The following is a 20,000-nucleotide window of genomic DNA, read 5'->3' on the forward strand; positions in this document are numbered from 1 at the left end:
ACACGTTTTATGTGTATATGTATACAGACAAATATATATATATATATATATATATATATATATATATATATATATATATATATATATATATATATGTCTGTATACATATACACATAAAATGTGTATAAAAAAGTGTATTACTTATTACAAAAGTCATATTTTTTGATAAATAATATTTCTAATTATTTCTTTTCATAAATAGAAAAAGTTTAGAAAGTAATTTTTTAGAATAAATAATTTTTTATTTATTTTGTAATGAAACAATTTTATAAAATTCATTGTTGTAATAACATTTTTTTTCTAGTTATATTATATATATATCGATATATTATATATGTATATATATATATATCTCACAACATAACACTAATAGTTACAAAAACAATTTACCAACATACTCGGACTCTTAAGTTGAACTTAAAACACATACCGTTATTTTGACTTTTATTTGCTGACATGATTACAAAACTACTAAAATTACACATAATTACAATATATAACTTCCTCACATAGCACGTATTATAAAATAAACCGACTGACATTCAACATTCAACGATATAAGTTACTAACCGACACTTGGAGCCATCTCACTCAATTTGAAGGACTTACCTGTAATGAGAAAATAATGCAATTAATAATTATGATAAGTAAATAACGGATAATATTAACAGATTAACTACTGAATAGAGAGAATGGAAGATGGAAAAGAATTTAGCAATCTGAAAGGATAACTGCCCCGTCAATTCTAAAAAATAAATAAATAAATAAATAAATAAATAAATAAATAAATAAAAAAATCTCCTTTACACAATCAGATTTCGAAATTGACGAAGGGGGAGTCCTTTCCCCAGACGGAAACAGACCACCCACCCCATTTATAAAGCCAGTACGATAATGCCATTACACTATAGTTCTTCATTGGACCATTTACGGCCCAGTTGTTGAGGAGGGGGAAGGAAGGAGGGAGGGGGGAGGGGGGAAACGGGTGAGACAGTTCACAGAGAGGGGAGGAGATGACAGACAGCTAGATATGGATAGTAAGTTGAGAGAGAGAGAGAGAGAGACCCGAGAGAGAGAGAGAGAGAGAGAGAGTTACAATGCGCGACATCGTTCGTGCATTTCCCAAAGGGGGGAGGGGTTGAAATGCAGGAGAGAGGAGGAGGAGGAGGAGGAGGAGTGACGAAGTGCGAGTAGCGAGAAGGGAGTTTTCGTCGGAGGGGGAAGGGGGAGGAGAATATCCTACCTAACACACACCCCCCCCTCCCATCTGGCCCCTCCACTTGACTTTTAAAATGTCAACGTCCATTTTTCGGGACCTGCCTCTTTCTGATGGTTGGTTCTCTGTAGAGTCTACGGCATATGACGGCTTCCGTTCTCCTCCCCCCTTCCCATCACCCCCCTCACCCTTACACCCCCGGGTTCTTGTCGGTCTATCAGTCTGTATGTCTGTCTTGGATTATTATCTCATATGGGAATGTTTCTTTTGTTTGGGCAATAATGAAAACTATATATATACATATATATATATATATATATATATATATATATATATATATATATATCTTATATATAATACATATATAAACATAATTATATAATACAAATAACTTACATATATATGTATACGTATAAATATATATATATATATATATAATATATATATATATATATATATATATATATATATATATATTTATATACACTTCATAAATATGTTAGTATTGGAGTAAATAACCATTTTTGACATTTTTATTTTTCTTTGATAATTAAATGCAGTATATATATAATTTTTATTATATAAATAACTTATATATATATATATATATATATATATATATCCTATTATATATATATATATATAATATATATATATATATATACACTTCATAAATATGTTTGTATGGAGTAAATAACCATTTTTGACATTTTTCTTTGATAATTAAATGCAGTAATATTTATAATTAACTAATGTATAACATATTTCGCTAACGCTCCATAAAAATTAGCCTTTCACAATTCGTGAATTTCATCCTCGAAAAAAAATAAATAAATAAACACTAAACATGGCATTTCGAGGTCTCATTAATATGCAACGTAGTGTTGACAACTTCATAAATTAGAAAATTAGATCTTCAAAGAGACATGCCTTACCTTTGACGCTACATCAAAAACATTCTAAAAACATTATAAAAACATGAAAAAAGGGATTAAATTATTATATGAACTTCAAAAGACGCAAAGCATAAAACCAAAGATTTTTATATTTTTATATATAAGGTTATTTTCAATAAATTTTTTTAAATTAAGTTTTTTCAATAAAAAAAAACTTTAAATTCATATTTCGTAATAATTATTTTTTAATAAATAACAGTTTAAAAACTAATTTTTTTGAATAATTTTTTAAAAATGATTTTTGTAATAAATAACAATTTTCTAAAATTCATTTTTCTAATGAACATATTTTTTTACAATTAACTTTTTTGAGATGAATACATTTTATTTATCTATTTACTTATTTATTTATTTATTTATTTATTGGCAAAACTCGATGAAACGAGTGACTTATTATTCAAATCTACCCGGGAATCTTTTAAGAAGTGACATTATAAGATTCAGGAACAACTGAGGCATCAGGAGAGTTCCGAAGCTTGTGTAAACATAAAAACCTTCGCTTGTAACCAAACAAATAACAAAAGCAATAAGAAATAAATATGCTGGAAGGCATACACACACACACACACACACACACACACACACATAGCAAGCAAATAAGAAAACGCTTTGTCTTTATAATTCACTCAGAGAGAGAGAGAGAGAGAGATTTTCTTATCTCCAAAAGATGAGCTCATAAGTAGTCAGTGAATAAGACCAACAGAGAGAGAGAGAGAGAGAGTAGAGAGAGAGAGACAGAGAGAGAGAGAGAGAGAGAGAGAGTGAGAGAGAGAGAGATGGTTTTTTTCTTATCTCCAAAAGAGGTATAAGTAGTGAATAAGACCAACAGAGAGAGAGAGAGGAGACCGAGAGAGAGAGAGAGAGAGAGAGAGAGAGATCAGAATGAGTTATCGAAACAACAGCTTAACGAACATCAATGGCAAGCAACAACAGCTGAAAAAAAACAACAGCTAAAAAAAAGGAAAAAAAAAAAAAAAAAGGAGCCGGAGCCTAACTCTACTCTAATGGACTGCGGCGGATGGGAAAGAAAAACTCAGAGTGGGGGAGGGGGGGTTTGGGGGGAGGGGGGAGGGGGGGAGAAACCGCCATTAATCTTACCTGTACGAATTACTTAACAGAGGTGGTCAGGCGCATATCTCTCTCTCTCTCTCTCTCTCACCATTTCTCTTCTGTTCTCTTGATTTGGGAGATCAGACGTCTCTCTCTCTCTCTCTCTCTCTCTCTCTCTCTCTCTCTCTCTCTCTCTCTCTTATGTAATCTTATTTGGGAGACAGGATATTTCTCTCTCTCTCTCTCTCTCAAAAGCATGTGATAGCTCGTTGTCATCACTATACTAATAAACACGACAGAGAGAGAGAGAGAGAGAGAGAGAGAGAGAGAGAGAGAGAGATTTCACACAATGCTCACAAAGAAAAGCAGCTCACAATCGACAGATTACCCCTTAACAAAGATTCTTACAAAGGATTAAGAGTTGTGACAAAGTATTGCATCATCGGATACCAAAATCTTCTTTATCTATAAATTCAGTCATCTGTGAGCGTAAAGATAATATTACTGTATTTCTTTATTCACAGATAAAAGGTAGAGATCTGGGAAGCGACAGAATATCTTTATTCACACGTAATAATCAAATTAACCGAGAGATTACATATGCAAACGAATATATTTATTGGAAGATGAGTTTAGTTTATTCATGAATACATAATGCGAGTTTGTAAGTAATTCAAGATAATACCTTTAGTTGCCAATCAGTGATTTAGTTATTATTAAGTGAATACTATACTTACTTAACGTATGGATGAGATTATACAAAGCTAAGAGATGATTCCAAGTCTTTTAAAAATTCGTTTAGAAAAACATTAAGCAGTCAGTGACAATGCACATTAAATAAAAAAAAAATTGGCTTGATTTTGATTTTATGGGATTTAAAGTATCAAACCAACTATATATATATATATATATATATATATATATATATATATATATATATATATATATATATATATATATATATATATATATATATAGAGGTAATTGCCATTTTAAAACTCAAGAGCAAATCTTAAAAACCCGTCTCGTTGATTGAAGAGAGAGAGAGAGAGAGAGAGAGAGAGAGAGAGAGAGAGAGAGAGAGAGAGAATAGAATTCCATAAGGCATCAAACCGAATTTCACAAGTGACCGGAGGAACAAAGGACCTGATCCTTTGTGACTGACTCTTCCTCGACAGGCTCCAAAGGACTTCTCGCTGGGTCCTACAACGAAGGACCCAGGACGACTCCTGATGACGGCTACGACAAAGGGCGTCTTCATCATTCCTTCGTCTTTCTACGTTTGTTAATAAATAATTAAATAAATGAATGATCAAATTCCCCATTTACCTAACAACTGAAATCAACAAGAAAGTCAGCATCAGTTAGGAGATGCACAGAATAAATGAACGAGTGAATGAATAAATTAGATAAATAACCAAATAAATTAATTAGGAATATTGGGAATTTGTTGATTACTCAATTAATTTATCAATAAGCAAATTCCCAATATTCCCTATAACTGTATAAACAAGCATTTCCGAATCACTGAGAAGATACATACAATAAAGAAATAAATAAATAAACAAATAAATAAATAAAAAGATAAATAAACAATAAATAAAGCAAATAAATACAAAAAATTAAAATATTTCTAATATTACTAATGAGTGGATATATAAAATAAATCAGAATCACTGAGGATAGCTACACACGAACTAAATAAATATAAAACACAATAAATAAATAAATAAATAAATAAATAAATAAATAAATAATTAAAGGCACAATTAAACAAACAAATAAACAAACGAACGAATCCCCAGAGGCTCCAGAGCCATGCATTCGAAAGCAAAACTGAAATTCGGGAGGAGGAGGAGGAGGAGGAGGAGGAGGAGGATCAATGCTTGTTTCGGGCATCACACACTACAATGCAGGCCAAATGAAAGTTGATTTACTGCCCCCCGAAATGCCCCAAAATATAAATGAATGGACGGCGTCCGGAATTCAAACCAACGAACCCACCCAACCCCCTCTTTGGCTTGGGGGGGGGGGGGGGGGTGGAGTTTCTTCCCGATAGACAGACAGACAGATAGATAATACTTTCGATTCTTGGAGTTGTTCGCAGAGTTTGTTATTCAAAAATGTCAGGGTATCGGTTTGCGAATATTCGGAAGTGGAGGAGGAGGAGGAGGAGGAGGAGGAGGAGGAGGAGGAGGAGGAAACAGAAAGATGGGATACTTTAATAATACACTTTTCCCAGTTCAACTCTGTCTATAACAGCTCTCACAGACACATACGCTCACACACACCCACACACAGCCCATGGGATATTCATTATCCATCTTTCTTCCTCATGAGTACGAAGGAAGCAAATCACCTAGTAATAATACCTGGAAAATAATGGAAAAAAAAATAATAAACTTATTGTAATCATTCCTTCAGCTCTGAAGAGATTACTGCTTCCCTTCAAATAGCCACTTAAAACGAGTCGGTATTTTGTTTCTTTCAGTATCAAGAAAATCTCAAACAGGTCAAACTCTCTTCACTAAATCACCCATAAAAGGACTTTTACAGAGAGAGAGAGAGAGAGAGAGAGAGAGAGAGAGAGAGAGAGAGAGAGAGAGAGAGAGAGAAGGGGGGTGGGGGTGGGGGTGGGGGGCGGCGGTGATGACTTAAATCCTCCACCCATGAATCCTCTTTAAAAAGTATTCAGAAGTAGGTCAGTGGTCAAAGGTTGCAGCTAGGTCAAACTGGCCTCGTGAAAGCACGGGCTCTTGTTCAAAAGACGAATGTTAATGGCCAAATAACGCTAGAAGTGCAGTGCTAGATTACTAGAGATAATTTTTTAAAAAGTACTGATTCCTTAACTTCAATAAAACAACCTTGAAATAAGAAAAAAAAATGCAATGCCTTCCAAGGGAAAGCAACGAATCGAAAGAGAGCAATCACAAGGTTTTAGCCATACAATCAACTGGTGACTGTGGTGATAGCGTCGTTGATCGCTGGAACAAAGTGCTTCCAAGTGCTTTCGTTGCACGATAGCTTCCTTGTTCGCTGGAACCAAGAGCTTGCAAATGCTTTCGTTACACAATCGTTGGCAGAGGTGATAGCGATATGTTCCCTAGAACCAAGCGCTTGTGTGCCTGCTTGGTGCTTTTGGTGATAGAGATTCCCTCCCAATACGAGGAGAAACGTGCCCCTCCCTCCCCCTTTTTTTTTTTTTCCCCCTCCCCCTCCCCCCCAAAATCAAATAACGGAAACCGAGCGCATATAAAGTGAATGATTGCAAATTTCCACTGCGCTGGCATTCGCGTAACGTAACGGAACTTTATTGTCCCATTTTCAAATTCGTGTAATACGGAGAGGCCGAAGCGTTTGCCGTTTACAAGCATACTAGTACAGGAGGAGTTAGTTACCAGTTTGCTACGCAACCGTTACTGCCTTTGTAGACCCCAAATAGCTGCGATGGCAGATGCTGCCTTAATTTTTGGGTATGAGGGTACGCCTGGCTGCTCTGGGCGTCCGTGCTGATTCAATTCAGTACAAACTGCTGGATGTATATATATATATATATATATATATATATATATACTATATATATATATATATATATATATATATATCCGGCAGTTTGTACTGAAATTCACTCTCTATAAATAAAAGATATATATATATATAATATCTATATATATATATATATATATTATATATATTATATATATATATATTATATAAGTATATCTATATAGATAGATATATATATATATATATATATATAGTATATATTATATATATATAGAATTCTAGTATATCTTTTTTTAGGAGAATTTCAGGACTTTTTCGGTTTTGTTAAATTTTTGCCTCCTTTTTCAAAACTTGATGGAGAGAGAGAGAGAGAGAGAGAGAGAGAGAGAGAGAGAGAGAGAGAGAGAGAGAGAGAGAGAGAGAGAGTCAATAAATCTAGGCACGTACTCGCCGTTGATATAGTAGAACAAACTTAGCTAATTCTTAAATAACTAAGAAATTTAGACGCGTACTCACCGATAATAGAATAGACTCAGCTAATTATTAAATAAATAAGAAAAGAACTTTGTATTTTTCTTAAATTCACGGGAAAGGTGAACTATTTTCTCTATCTCTCAGAATAATAAGGATTCATTTCCTTTATAAATGAAACGTTACTTGACCGAAAGAATATGAAAAAATGCCTACTGAATAACAATAATAATATTAATAATGACGAATTTCAATATCAAGGAAAAACTTCTAGCGTAATTTAAAATCTTGAAATACTCATGAACGGGGCTAAGTGTTACAATAACAATAAGAATGAAAATAAACAAGATAATATATTAAAACTGACATTTAAAAAATAACTAGTAAAAAAAGAATTCCTTGAATCTCTTACACATTCTACTGGCTACTCCAGGAGCAAGAGCCCGTGCTGACATGAGGACCGCTGATTCGATAGTAATAAATAAAAAAAAATAAATAAGATTGATATGATTTAGAGCAAAATATACATTTGATTTTTCTACAGGGCGCCTTCATTAGAATCTTGCGAAAAGAATAAAATAAAATAATATTATCCCTCTATTTTGCAAGTTTGTCTTTACTGTTGTTCAAAACAATGATCGCAAACGGAGAAAAAAAAATAACCAGTAAAAAACTCCAAAAACGAAGAAAAACAAGTGTCAGAAATCTAGGGGGCATATTTACTACAAAAAAAAAAAAAAAAAAAAAAAAAAAAAAAAAAAAACTCAGCCCCCTATAATTTTCCATTTCGAGGCTTCCTTACAATCGCCAGATTTTTTTTTTCCAGCTCGTGCAAACAAACTGGCCCTTCCAGCTCTTCCAGAAGCCCCGTTTTCGTAGAGACATTGTCCAGAATATGAGATAGAATTCCATCACTTGACTTAATCAAACTCTTACAAAAGATTCCATCCCTTCCGCCAGAACCTCCGGAATTGAGGATAGTAGTACTTGTAGTATGGGGAGGGGGAGGGGGAAGGGAAAGGAAAGGGGGGATGGGAAAGGAGAGGGAAGGGGAGGGGAGAGGATGGGACCTTACAGACCTTACATTTTGTTCGGGTTGCCCCAGGTCCCTCAGTGTGAGGCACCTCTAATGTCTACCAGAGAGTTGCTAGTACATCTTCCGGTATATTTTGCATCTTCCAATCTTGGATGGTCTGGGATGCAGTTTAGATATTTGTCGAGCTTATTCTTAAACACATCTACGCTCACTCCTGATATATTCCTCAGATGAGCTGGCAACGCATTGAATAGACGCTGCATTATCGATGCTGGTGCGTAGTGGATTAATGTCCTGTGTGCTTTCCGTTTTTTTCCTGGTATAGTTTTGGGCACTATTAATCTACCTCTGCTTGCTCTTTCTAATATTTTTAGCTCCATGACGTTTTCGGCTATTCCTTCTATCTGTTTCCATGCCTGAATTATCATGTAGCGTTCTCTTCTCCTTTCTAGACTATATAATTTTAAGGTTTGTAGTCTTTCCCAGTAGTCAAGATCCTTAACTTCTTCTATTCTAGCTGTAAAGGACCTTTGTACACTCTCTATTTGTGCAATATCCTTTTGATAATGTGGGTACCATATCATATTGCAATATTCAAGTGGACTACGAACATATGTTTTATAAAGCATAATCATGTGTTCAGCTTTTCTGATTTGAAGTGCCGTAACAACATTCCCCCCCCATTTTGCTTTACATTTTGTCAATAGAATTGTTATTTGATCATTGCATAAACATGTTTCCTATTCATCATCACACCAAGGTCTTTAACTGCTTCCTTATTTGTGATTGTCTCATTATTAGGTCCCCTATATGCATATAGCTTTCCTTCTCTGTCTCCGTAATTTATTGATTCAAATTTATCAGAGTTAAATACCATCCTATTTACCTCTGCCCAATCATATACTTTGTTAAGGTCTCTTTGCAGCGCGTTCCTATCTTATTCTTGTGTCATTGGCGAAACTACTCACTACCGAGTCCTTAACATTACTGTCTATGTCTGCAATCATAATAACAAACATTAATGCAGCTAACACCGTACCTTGTGGCACACCGGATATTACCTTAGCTTCATCCGATTTCTCATCGTTTGCAATAACTATCTGTTTTCTGTTGTGTAAAAATTCTTTTAACCATCTTCCTACTTTATCCACTAAATTATATTTTCTAATTTTCTTTGCTAATATATTATGGTCTACCTTGTCAAAAGCTTTTGCAAAGTCTAGATAAACCACATCTGTTTCATTTCCGCTTTCATATTTTTGTATATGATCTCATGGTGGACTAACAGTTGGGTTTGTGTACTTTATCCGGGTACAAAACCATGTTGTCCTATATTAAACAAATTATTTTTTTATTAAATGTTTCATAATATTTTTCTTCATTACCCTTTCATACACTTTCATAATATGTGATGTTAGACTCACAGGCCTATAATTACTTGCCTCTAGTCTTGATCCACTTTTGAAAGTAGGGGTGATATATGCTAATTTGTGCTCATCATAAATCTTGCCTGTATTTATACTTTGTCTTAATAATATTGCAAGTGGCTTTGTGATAGAATGAACTACTTTCTTTAAAAAAAATAGCAGGGACACCATCAGGCCCTGCTGCAGCTCCATTTTTAATTTCATTAATTGCCTGCACAATTTCAGCTTCATTAATATCTATGTCTGCTAAATATTAACTATTTTCATCCCTTACTTCTATATCATTATCTTCATTATCTATTCTAGGGGTGAATTCTCTATTATATCGTTCTGCCAATATGTTGAATATTTCCGTTTTTTCATTCGTTAATCTCCATTCAATTCTTAGAGGGCCTATTTCTATTCTTCTTTTATTCATTTTTTTTTGCATACGAGTATAATAGTTTGGGGTTTTGCTTGATATTTACAAGGGTTTTTTCTTCCAAGTCCCGTTTTTCATTTTCTTTTGATTGTATAATGCTCTGCATTTCTATCTTACTTTTTAGTTCTATAACTTTCCATGCATTTTTTCTTTGCAAGACCTTTTTTCCACTTTTCTGATTTTCTGGAACAAGATCCTTCTGTCTCTTGGTATGCATGACTGATGTTTACTTTTCTTCTTCGGTATATATTTATCCACTATTTTCTCTAATAATTTATATAATATCTCCGTATTTACCTTTATATCATCACTTACGAAAATGTTATCACAATCTTTGTTTAATTCTTTATTTATTTCTGACCATTTTATATTTTTACTGTAGAAGTTGTATTTTCCATATCCTTCCCACTTTTTCATTTCTTGCTTATCTCTGTTTTCACTTGCTTTGGAATGGACTGTTAATTCTATGACATTATGGTCTGAAATACTCGCATTATAAACTATTATTTCTTTAACATAATTCACCTCGTTCACAAATACTAGGTCTAAAGTATTTTCCTTTCTTGTTGGCAGGTGATTTATTTGTTGAATGTTGTATTCTAGTAGCATATCCAATAGCTTTTCGAATTGCCTCTTATCTTCTGCACTACTATTACTCTCTTTTTTATATGTATAAGTACATCCACAATCTCCTATTCGTTCTTTCCAGTCTACGAAAGGAAAGTTGAAGTCTCCTTATCTTACAGACCTTACAGACCTTACATCTTGTTCGGGTTGCCCCAGGTCCCTCAGTGTGAGGCACCTCTAATGTCTACCAGAGAGTTGCATAGTACATCTTCCGGTATATTTTGCATCTTCCAATCTTGGATGGTCTGGGATGCAGTTTAGATATTTGTCGAGCTTATTCTTAAACATCTACGCTCACTCCTGATATATTCCTCAGATGAGCTGGCAACGCATTGAATAGACGCTGCATTATCGATGCTGGTGCGTAGTGGATTAATGTCCTGTGTGCTTTCCCTTATTTTTTCCGGTATAGTTTTGGGCACTATTAATCTACCTCTGCTTGCTCTTTCTGATATTTTTAGTTCCATGATATTTTCTGCTATTCTTCTATCTGTTTCCATGCCTGAATTATCATGTAGCGTTCTCTTCTCCCTTTCTAGACTATATTAATTTTAAGGATTGTAGTCTTTCCCAGTAGTCAAGGTTCTTTAATTATTCTAATTCTCGGCTGTAAAGTTAAAGGACCTTTGTACACTCTCTATTTGTGGCAATATCCTTTGATTAGTGTGGGTGTACCATATCATATTGCAATATTCAAGTGGACTACGAACATATGTTTTATAAAGCATAATCATGTGTTTCAGCTTTTCCCTTGTTTTTTTTTGAAAAAACGTGCCGTAACAACATTTCTATTTTTTGCTCTACATTTTGCCAACAGAATTGCTATTTGATCATTGCATAAACATGTTCCTATTCATCATCACACCAATTTTCTTTAACTGCTTCCTTATTTGTGATTGTCTCATTATTAGGTCCCTCTATATGCATATAGCTTTCCTTCTCTGTCTCCATAATTCATTGATTCAAATTTATCAGAGTTAAATCCATCCTATTTGTACCTCTGCCCAATCATATACTTTGTTAAGGTCTCTTTGTAGAGCGTTCCTATCTTCATCACAAGTAATTTCTCTACTTATTCTTGTGTCATCTGCGAAACTACTCACTACCGAATCCTTAACATTACGTCTATGTCTTCAATCATAATAACAAACAGTATTGCAGCTAACACCGTACCTTGCGGCACACCGGATATTACCTTGGCTTCATCCGATTTCTCGTCGTTTGCAATAACTATCTGTTTTCTGTTGTGTAAAAATTCTTTTAACCATCTTCCTACTTTATCCACGATATTGTGTTTTCTAATTTTCTTCGCTAATATATTATGGTCTACTTTGTCAAAAGCTTTTGCAAAGTCTAAATAAACCACATCTGTTTCATTTCCGCTTTTCATATTTTTGAATATGTTCTCACGGTGGACTAACAGTTGGGTTTGTGTACTCCAGATAGGAGAATAGTCCAGTCCTTGTGATTTCTACATATATCATCCAATTTTTCTATTATTGTGTAAAACTTTAGTATTAGGGAGGGGAGGAGAGGGGAGGGGAGGGGAAATGGGGAAGGGGAAGGAGAGGGGAAGGGGGGAAGGGAGAGGAGAGGGGAAGGGAAAGAGGGGGAGAGGAGGGTGAAGGGGAGGAAGAAGAGGGGGGAAAGGGTGAGGGAATTCAAGTCCTAAGAACCTTTCCAAGTTCCTATCTCGCTCTATCTATCCCATACTATCTAACCCCTAAACCGCTCCCTTCTCCAACTTCCTTATACTCCGAAGGCCTTCTTCCTTCTTTCTTCCCCCTGGGGGGGGAGGGCGGCATTCAGAAGTTCCCTAAAATCGGGGTAGTAGCAGATCCTCTGGGGGATTTTCCCCAGCTCAACCTACAGCGGAGTCCTTTTTCCCCCTAGATCCTACAAAAATATAAACACAAAGTTCTTCCCTCCCCCTTCTCCCTTGGAAACTCTTCCGGGAGGGAGAGAGGGAGGAAGGCCTGCCTGCCTTGGAGGTTCTTCTTTCTTTCTACCAGATTTTATTTCCCTGCACTTTCTTATTTGACATTACTCCCCACGTTCATTCCACAGTGCAGGGGGCAACTTCTTCACTTTTCCTCCCCTCTCTTTTCCCTAGCGGTATCCAGCTAACCCTCTCCCCCTCCTCCTCCTCCTGCTCCTGCTCCCTTTTCCATACTTTCCACTCCTACTCCTCCCCCTGGCACCTCCTCCTCCTACTCCTCCCCCTCTGGACCGCTTCTCCATTCCAAGACGCTGGAAGGTATGTTAGTAACGTTTCCATTCTGAGAGGCGAAACTTCGGGCGGAGTCCAAATGCATTAAACGGGTCCGTCCCAGTAAAGTTTTATTTCTGAATTCGACGTCGTTTGATTTTCTACCGAATACTCAATGGATATCTACGACATGGTGTATGTATATGTATGTGTGTATATATATATATACACAAATATATATATATATCTATATAATATATATAAGATATCCGATGTATATATATATATATATAAATAAATAATATAGATATATATATATATATATATATATAGTAGAGATATATAATAGATATATTTGTATGTTATATATAACAAATACTATATAACTACATATAGTATCTTATACATATATGTATATAATATTATATATATATATATAATATAATATATACAAACTATATATACTATACATATATATATATATATATATATAAATATATATTATCTATATATAAACACTAGAAACTTCAACTATAGGCAGTTTAGACATGATTGTATTCAGTGAAACGATTTAAATTTTGACCTTAGGGAGTTTCAGACTATTAAAGAATATAAAATTTAAACATGACTATTCAATAAAATAATTCAATTTTCAACCACAGACAGTCTAGACATGACTGTATTTAATGTAATCGTTTAAATTTCAGCTACCTGCACTTTAGACATGACTTAGAAAAAAAAGAAAAATTTAAATTTTGACTACATGTAGTTTAGACATGACTGTATTAAAAAACCTTTAAATTCTAACTATAGGCAGTTTAGATATGACTGTATTCAATGAAATAATTGAAATTTCAACCATAGACATGACTATATTAAAAAGTGAAGTTAAACAATAACTACATACGGTTCAGACATGATTGTATTCAATGGAACCATTCAAATTTTAACTATGGAGTTTAGACATGACAGTATATAAAACCACTTAAATTTTACTTCAGACAAATTAGACATGACTGTATTGAAAAAGACCACTTAAAATTTTACTACAGGCAATTTAGACATGACTGTATTTAAAACACCAATTAAATTTTATTAAAGACAATTTAGACATGACAACAGTCGACAAAATTCAAACACCTTCTTGTTTGAGATTAAGGTGGCCTTATGCCAGCACGGGCTCTTGCTCCTAGAGCAGCCCGTATAGTAAAAAAAACACTAATCCCTGAATACGTCGCAACTCCTGAAACTTCATCCTAAAAATATAATAATATTAATTATATTTAATCCATCAGAATATTTTTTCTTTCGCAACTGACGCCACTCGATAATTAAACTGATCAATTCTCCAGCGTCATCCGAGACAATTTCTGTTAGGGCTTCTTCGGCTTACTGCCATTCCTCACGACTTGTGCGGCTTCTCTTATTCAAATCTTGCCGCTGCCTCCCCTCCTCCTCCTCCTCCTCCTCCTCCTCCTCCTCCTCCCTCCTCCTCCTCCTCCTCCTCCTCCTCCTCCCTGCTTCTATGGCTCCGTCTAATAAGATGCCGAGAAATGGAAAAGAAAAATTATTATGAGTTCATTATGATGGGAATCAAGCTCTCTCTCTCTCTCTCTCTCTCTGTGTCAAGTTGCGCAGTTAGCTTAGGCTATTCGTTTCCAATATGGTTCAATTCTAAAATATAATTCATTTTCCCACTTTCCCAATGTCATTTATTTCCTACTAATGTAATGTACTTTCTCACTTTCTTAATGTAATTCTCTCGCTCACATCCAAAAAAAACTATCCATTTTCTTACTTTCCCAATGTAATTCTTTTCCTCTTCTACACCAACCTCACTAACTCCAGTCTAAAACTGGACGGTCGTCTACCAGCTTTCTTAAAAAAAGTAAAATATATAAAGAAATAACAGAAAAATTATATAAAGGTGAAATTACACACCTTTGCACTTTCTAATTTCTAAAACCATTTTTCAACATTTTTCCCCTCTTCCTTTGTCACCCCGAAAACTGAAAAGAAAAGCTTGTGCACACAGCTAATATTTGCTTCTCAACTACGAAAAGATTCTCGTAGAAGCAGTCCCGTAGATTATTATTAAGCCTTTCATCTACAGTTTCGTAACAAGTATGGCTCATACGAAGCTACACACTGGGTGTTAGGATGTTAGGTCTTCGTATCTATGTTGGATGTTAGAATGTTAGGTCTTCAGATCTATGTTGGATGTTAGAATGTTAGGTCTTCAGACCTATGTTGGATGTTAGAATGTTAGGTCTTCACACCTAGGTTTGGATGTTAGAATGTTAGGTCTTCAGACCTATGTTGGATGTTAGAATGTTAGGTCTTCAGACCTATGTTGGATGTTAGAATGTTAGGTCATCAGATCTATGTTGGATGTTAGGTCTTCAGACCTATGATGGATGTTAGAATGTTAGGTCTTCAGACCTATGTTGGATGTTAGAATGTTAGGCCTTCAGACCTACGTTGGATGTTAGAATGTCACTAGGTCTTAAGATCTATGTTGGATGTTAGAATGTTAGGCCTTCAGACCTACGTTGGATGTTAGAATGTTAGGTCTTCAGATCTATGTTGGATGTTAGAATGTTAGGCCTTCAGACCTACGTTGGATGTTAGAATGTTAGGTCTTCAGATCTATGTTGGATGTTAGAATGCTAGGCCTTCAGACCTATGTCGAATGTTAGAATGTTAGGTCTTCACACCTAGGTTTGGATGTTAGAATGTTAGGTCTTCAGACCTATGTCGGATGTTAGAATGTTAGGTCTTCACACCTAGGTTGGATGTTAGAATGTTAGGTCTTCAGACCTATGTTGGATGTTAGAATGTTAGGTCTTCAGACCTACGTTGGATGTTAGAATGTTAGGTCTTCTGATCTGTTTGTATGATAGAATGTTAGGTCTTCAGACCTATGTTGGATGTTAGAATGTTAGGTCTTCAGATCTATGTTGGATGTTAGAATGTTAGGTTTTCAGATCTATGTTGGATGTTAGAATGTTAAGTCTTCATATCTACGAGAAAAAAAAATGTATTTCTAAGGGCAGTTAACTCAAAAATTTCTGGAATTTATAATTTGATTATTCAAATCCTCGTGATTTGAAAATTAAATTTATATACCTATACACTCACGGGGGTTGCATGTTATTATGGTCCATCAATCTTGGGACTTGCTGGGAATAATAATAATAATAATAATAATAATAATAATTAATAATAATAATAATAATAATAATAATAATAATCAAGCCAACTTTATCAGCTTATATATATATATATATATATATATATATATATATATATATATTATATATATATATATATATTTATATGTGTGTGTGTGTACTTCGCTATAATCGTACAAATATGTGAATCACAAACACAAAACTGCATAAAATTATACCACCGTACGAACCACATAAATAAGTACTTACATAAAAACGGTACCGCCGAGTGTACCCGAAAAAAATCTGTACCTGCATACAACCGTACCATTTTGCATGAACCACGCAAATCAATGCATATATGCGTACCGCAATGCCAACCTCAAAACAAAACAAAAAAGCAATAACAAAACGCTTTAATTTTTCTAGCAATCAGCAATAGCAATCAGCAAAGGCAATCCAGTTTGTAACGTCCCCCAAAAATACAGTTAGGGGATCCAGCAGCTGTATTCACGGGACAGGCCTATAAAATCTGTCATGATGGCTCTGACACCTCTATCCGGTCTGGATTGTTCATAAATACTAGCCGCTAATGGCGGCTTTTATTAAAAAGATACCGGTTTAATAGAGCGCTAATCGCATATATCCACGTTATTGTATTTGGCTTGGTTTTTTTTTTAGTCTTTTTTTTGTGAGATAGATAGATGCGACTGTTTCCGGTCGATTGGGGATCGGATATTAGGTTCGCATGTTTTTTTTTTTTTTACTACTAAAGTTTAATTTTTTTTTATGTGCAAGTTACCATCGAACACTTCTATTTAGTAATTAAATTGCGTATGTGCATTTAAATTTTTATTATTATCATTACATTTCTCATGACTAAAATTTGCTTTTTTGACGTAGAGGTAAAATCTACCTCTCAATTCCAAGTTGCAATCAAACAATAAATAAATTAATTTGAAATTAAATTAATTTCAAATGCACTCATTTTAAATTTAAAAGAGCAATCCATATGATATTTTGTAATCTGCCATTTAGAAAAAAAATTATAGCAAAAATTTCCTCCTTTGACGAATAGCAAAAACTAGCTCTCTTGTACAAGATACCTTCGTACAATATAAATTAATCAATTTTAAATCAAAATAACTTTAAATTTAAAAAAAAAATTCAAACAGTTTTTCTGTAATTTAATTTTCCTTTATTTTTCGTAGCTAAAATTCCCTTTATTTTACGTACAGGTAAAACCTATCTCCCGTCAAACAATACAATTTCATTTGAAACTAAATTAATTTTAAATTTAAAAAAGAAAATTCCTTATGATATTCTACAATTTAAACAGTTTTTTCTTTTAATTCTCTTTGCAAAAATGAAACTTCTTTGGACGTAAGAAAATGGCTATTTTCTGTGCCAAAAAATAAAGTATATAAATTCATTGATTCATTTTAAATTAAACAAAGAAAATTTCTTATGATATTCTATAATTCAAACATCGTTTTTTATTTTATTTCTCTTTGCAAAAATTAAACTTTTCTGGACGTAATAAAATGTCTATTTTCCGTGCCATAAATTCGTTATATATCAAATTCGTTATATATCAAATTCATTTCAAATGAAAAGAAAGAAAATTCCTCTTATAATTCTGTAGTCTGCACGCTTCTGTTTCTGTACGTAATAAAATGTCTATTTTCTGTGCCAAAAATAAACTGTATAAATGCATTTTAAATTAAAAAAAAAAAAGCCTCGTGTAACTCTGTAGTCTACACACTAAACATCAGTTTGCAACGCTGCCGCTAAATGATCCATAATGAACCTTAAATAGCAATTGCCGTTTTTTTTTTTTTTCTTTTTGTCTAATGACAATCCTGGGTTCATTGGTGCTGGGAGGCTGGTGGTGGCAGTTGGAGGGGAGGGGGGGGAGGGGAGGGGAGGGGGGAGGGGGGGGGGGGTAGTGTCATTTGCCCTTTGTATCCGTACTCTGTTTTCAGAAATGGCGATCATTTTGCTGTTGCCATGGGACTAATATTTCCCTTTATCAGAGGGTTATAAGGATTTTATTCAGTGGCTAATATATATGGAATAGACTGAGAATTAGTGAAAACTTCTAAATACTTCGAATCTGGTAGATAATTGTCGAGTATATAAAATCTCGTATTGAAAGCTCATTGTCTGCTTTAGACTGAAAATAGTGATTCTCTACTTTGAAAGCGGTCAGATAATTGTCTGTACAAAATCTGGACATGAAACGGATGAGGATTATAAACAATCTTTTGCTCTTTATTGATCTTCAAATATTAACAGTTTGGATAAAATTTCAACAAACTTTAGACAATCTTTTGCTCTTTATTGATCTATAAATATTAAAAGTTTGGATAAAATCTTAACAAATTTTGGACAATCTTTTGCTCTTTATTGAGCTTTAAATAATAAGTCTGGATGAAATTTAAAAAAATTCTTCACCGACATTTACACATTAACAGATTGAATCGAATTTCAGCTGTCCGTGAAATTAAATGTAAAGAACTTTAAATTTTTTTTACCGTATATTTTTTCTTATGCCAAGCGCTGGGACCCACGAGATCATTCCGCGCTGAAAGGTAAATTGAGAGTAAAAAATGGTTTCAAAAGTGTAACAGGTAGGAAAACCTCAAAGCAGTTGCACTATGAAACAACTGCTAGGAGATGGCTGAGGAAGATAGAAAGAGACCATGAACGGAGGTACAGTAAAAGGAATGAAAGTGGTTGCAGCTAGGGGGCGAAAGAGACGCTGCAAAGAAGCTTACGGGCTGCTCTACGAGCAAGAGCCCGTGCTGGCAAGCTTAACCAAGAACAACAATAAATTAATGCCTGCAGTGCGCCGTTAGTGGTACATTGACGGCACTGCCCTCCTCTATGGATTTAACTTGAATAAATGGATTCTGGCACCAAATCTAGAGGTAAATACCACTAAACTGACATTATTTTTCAATTTGTGTCTAACTAAGGTCAAGGTCTTCCGCTCATTCGTTTAAAGGGTTACACCCTGAAGGGTACCTTACATAAATTACACTGATGTAATTCTCGGGTAAAAATAGTACTCTCGCTGAATTCAATCACACGAACTAAATTACACCGACGTAATTCCCTGGGAAAATACACTAAAGGCGGCTTCTCGCTGGCTTAGTACAGGTGCGGGAATACCTCAGATGTGACCTTACCTGTTTTATTTATTTATTTATTCATTCATTATAATTATTACTAGCAAACATATGTATACAGAAATTATGTATGAAAATTCGTAAAAGTAACTAAGTCTACGGGCGTTACCAGCCCCGTTTCACGGGCAGAACCAGCTCCGTTTCAGGGAATCCCCTTCTCACCCCCCACTCGGAGGGGGCGGGGGGAGGTAGGATGAAACCCCATTATAAACCATCTTAGGGGACCCCACTATAACCCTGCCAAGCTTCATGCCCATCGCACCAGCCGTTTGGCCGTGATTGAATGAGAGACGGACGGACAGACATTACGCCCATTATAGTAAGTTTATTATTATTATTATTATTATTATTATTATTATTATTATCTATGGGAAAAACTACGGTTTTCTCAATGTATTTTTTCCTGAGTCACATGAAAGTCTAATACTTTTTTTTTTACTTTCGCGTACATAACTGAACGTAAATTACTACTTAAAAAGTAACAAAACTACCTTAATGTCTGATTTTTTTTAGTTACTTGACAACCATCGCAAGTTACTACAGAAATAAGTAACAAAATATCCTTGATGTTGTATTTTAGTTACTTGCTCGTAGACAACCATAATACGTCGCTATAGAAATAAGTAAAATAAAATCACAATAATATCCACTTTTTGTATAATTGTTTGCAGAGAACCGACCGTAAATGACTAAATAAATAAATTATGAAACTC

At 34.4% G+C, this 20,000-nt stretch overlaps 1 protein-coding gene across 1 annotated transcript in view; it reads left to right on the forward strand.

Annotated features, from left to right (window-relative positions):
* Positions 1-20,000, forward strand: part of LOC135199926 (uncharacterized) — a 64,912-nt gene that overhangs the window by 20,393 nt on the left and 24,519 nt on the right. The window contains exons 3-4 of the mRNA XM_064228046.1: positions 4,401-4,502; positions 12,825-12,968. Of these exons, the coding sequence (XP_064084116.1) occupies positions 4,401-4,502; positions 12,825-12,968 (246 nt within the window). The remainder of the gene's footprint in view (positions 1-4,400; positions 4,503-12,824; positions 12,969-20,000) is intronic.

Source organism: Macrobrachium nipponense, chromosome 26 (assembly GCF_015104395.2).
Source record: "Macrobrachium nipponense isolate FS-2020 chromosome 26, ASM1510439v2, whole genome shotgun sequence".
NCBI lineage: Eukaryota > Metazoa > Arthropoda > Malacostraca > Decapoda > Palaemonidae > Macrobrachium > Macrobrachium nipponense.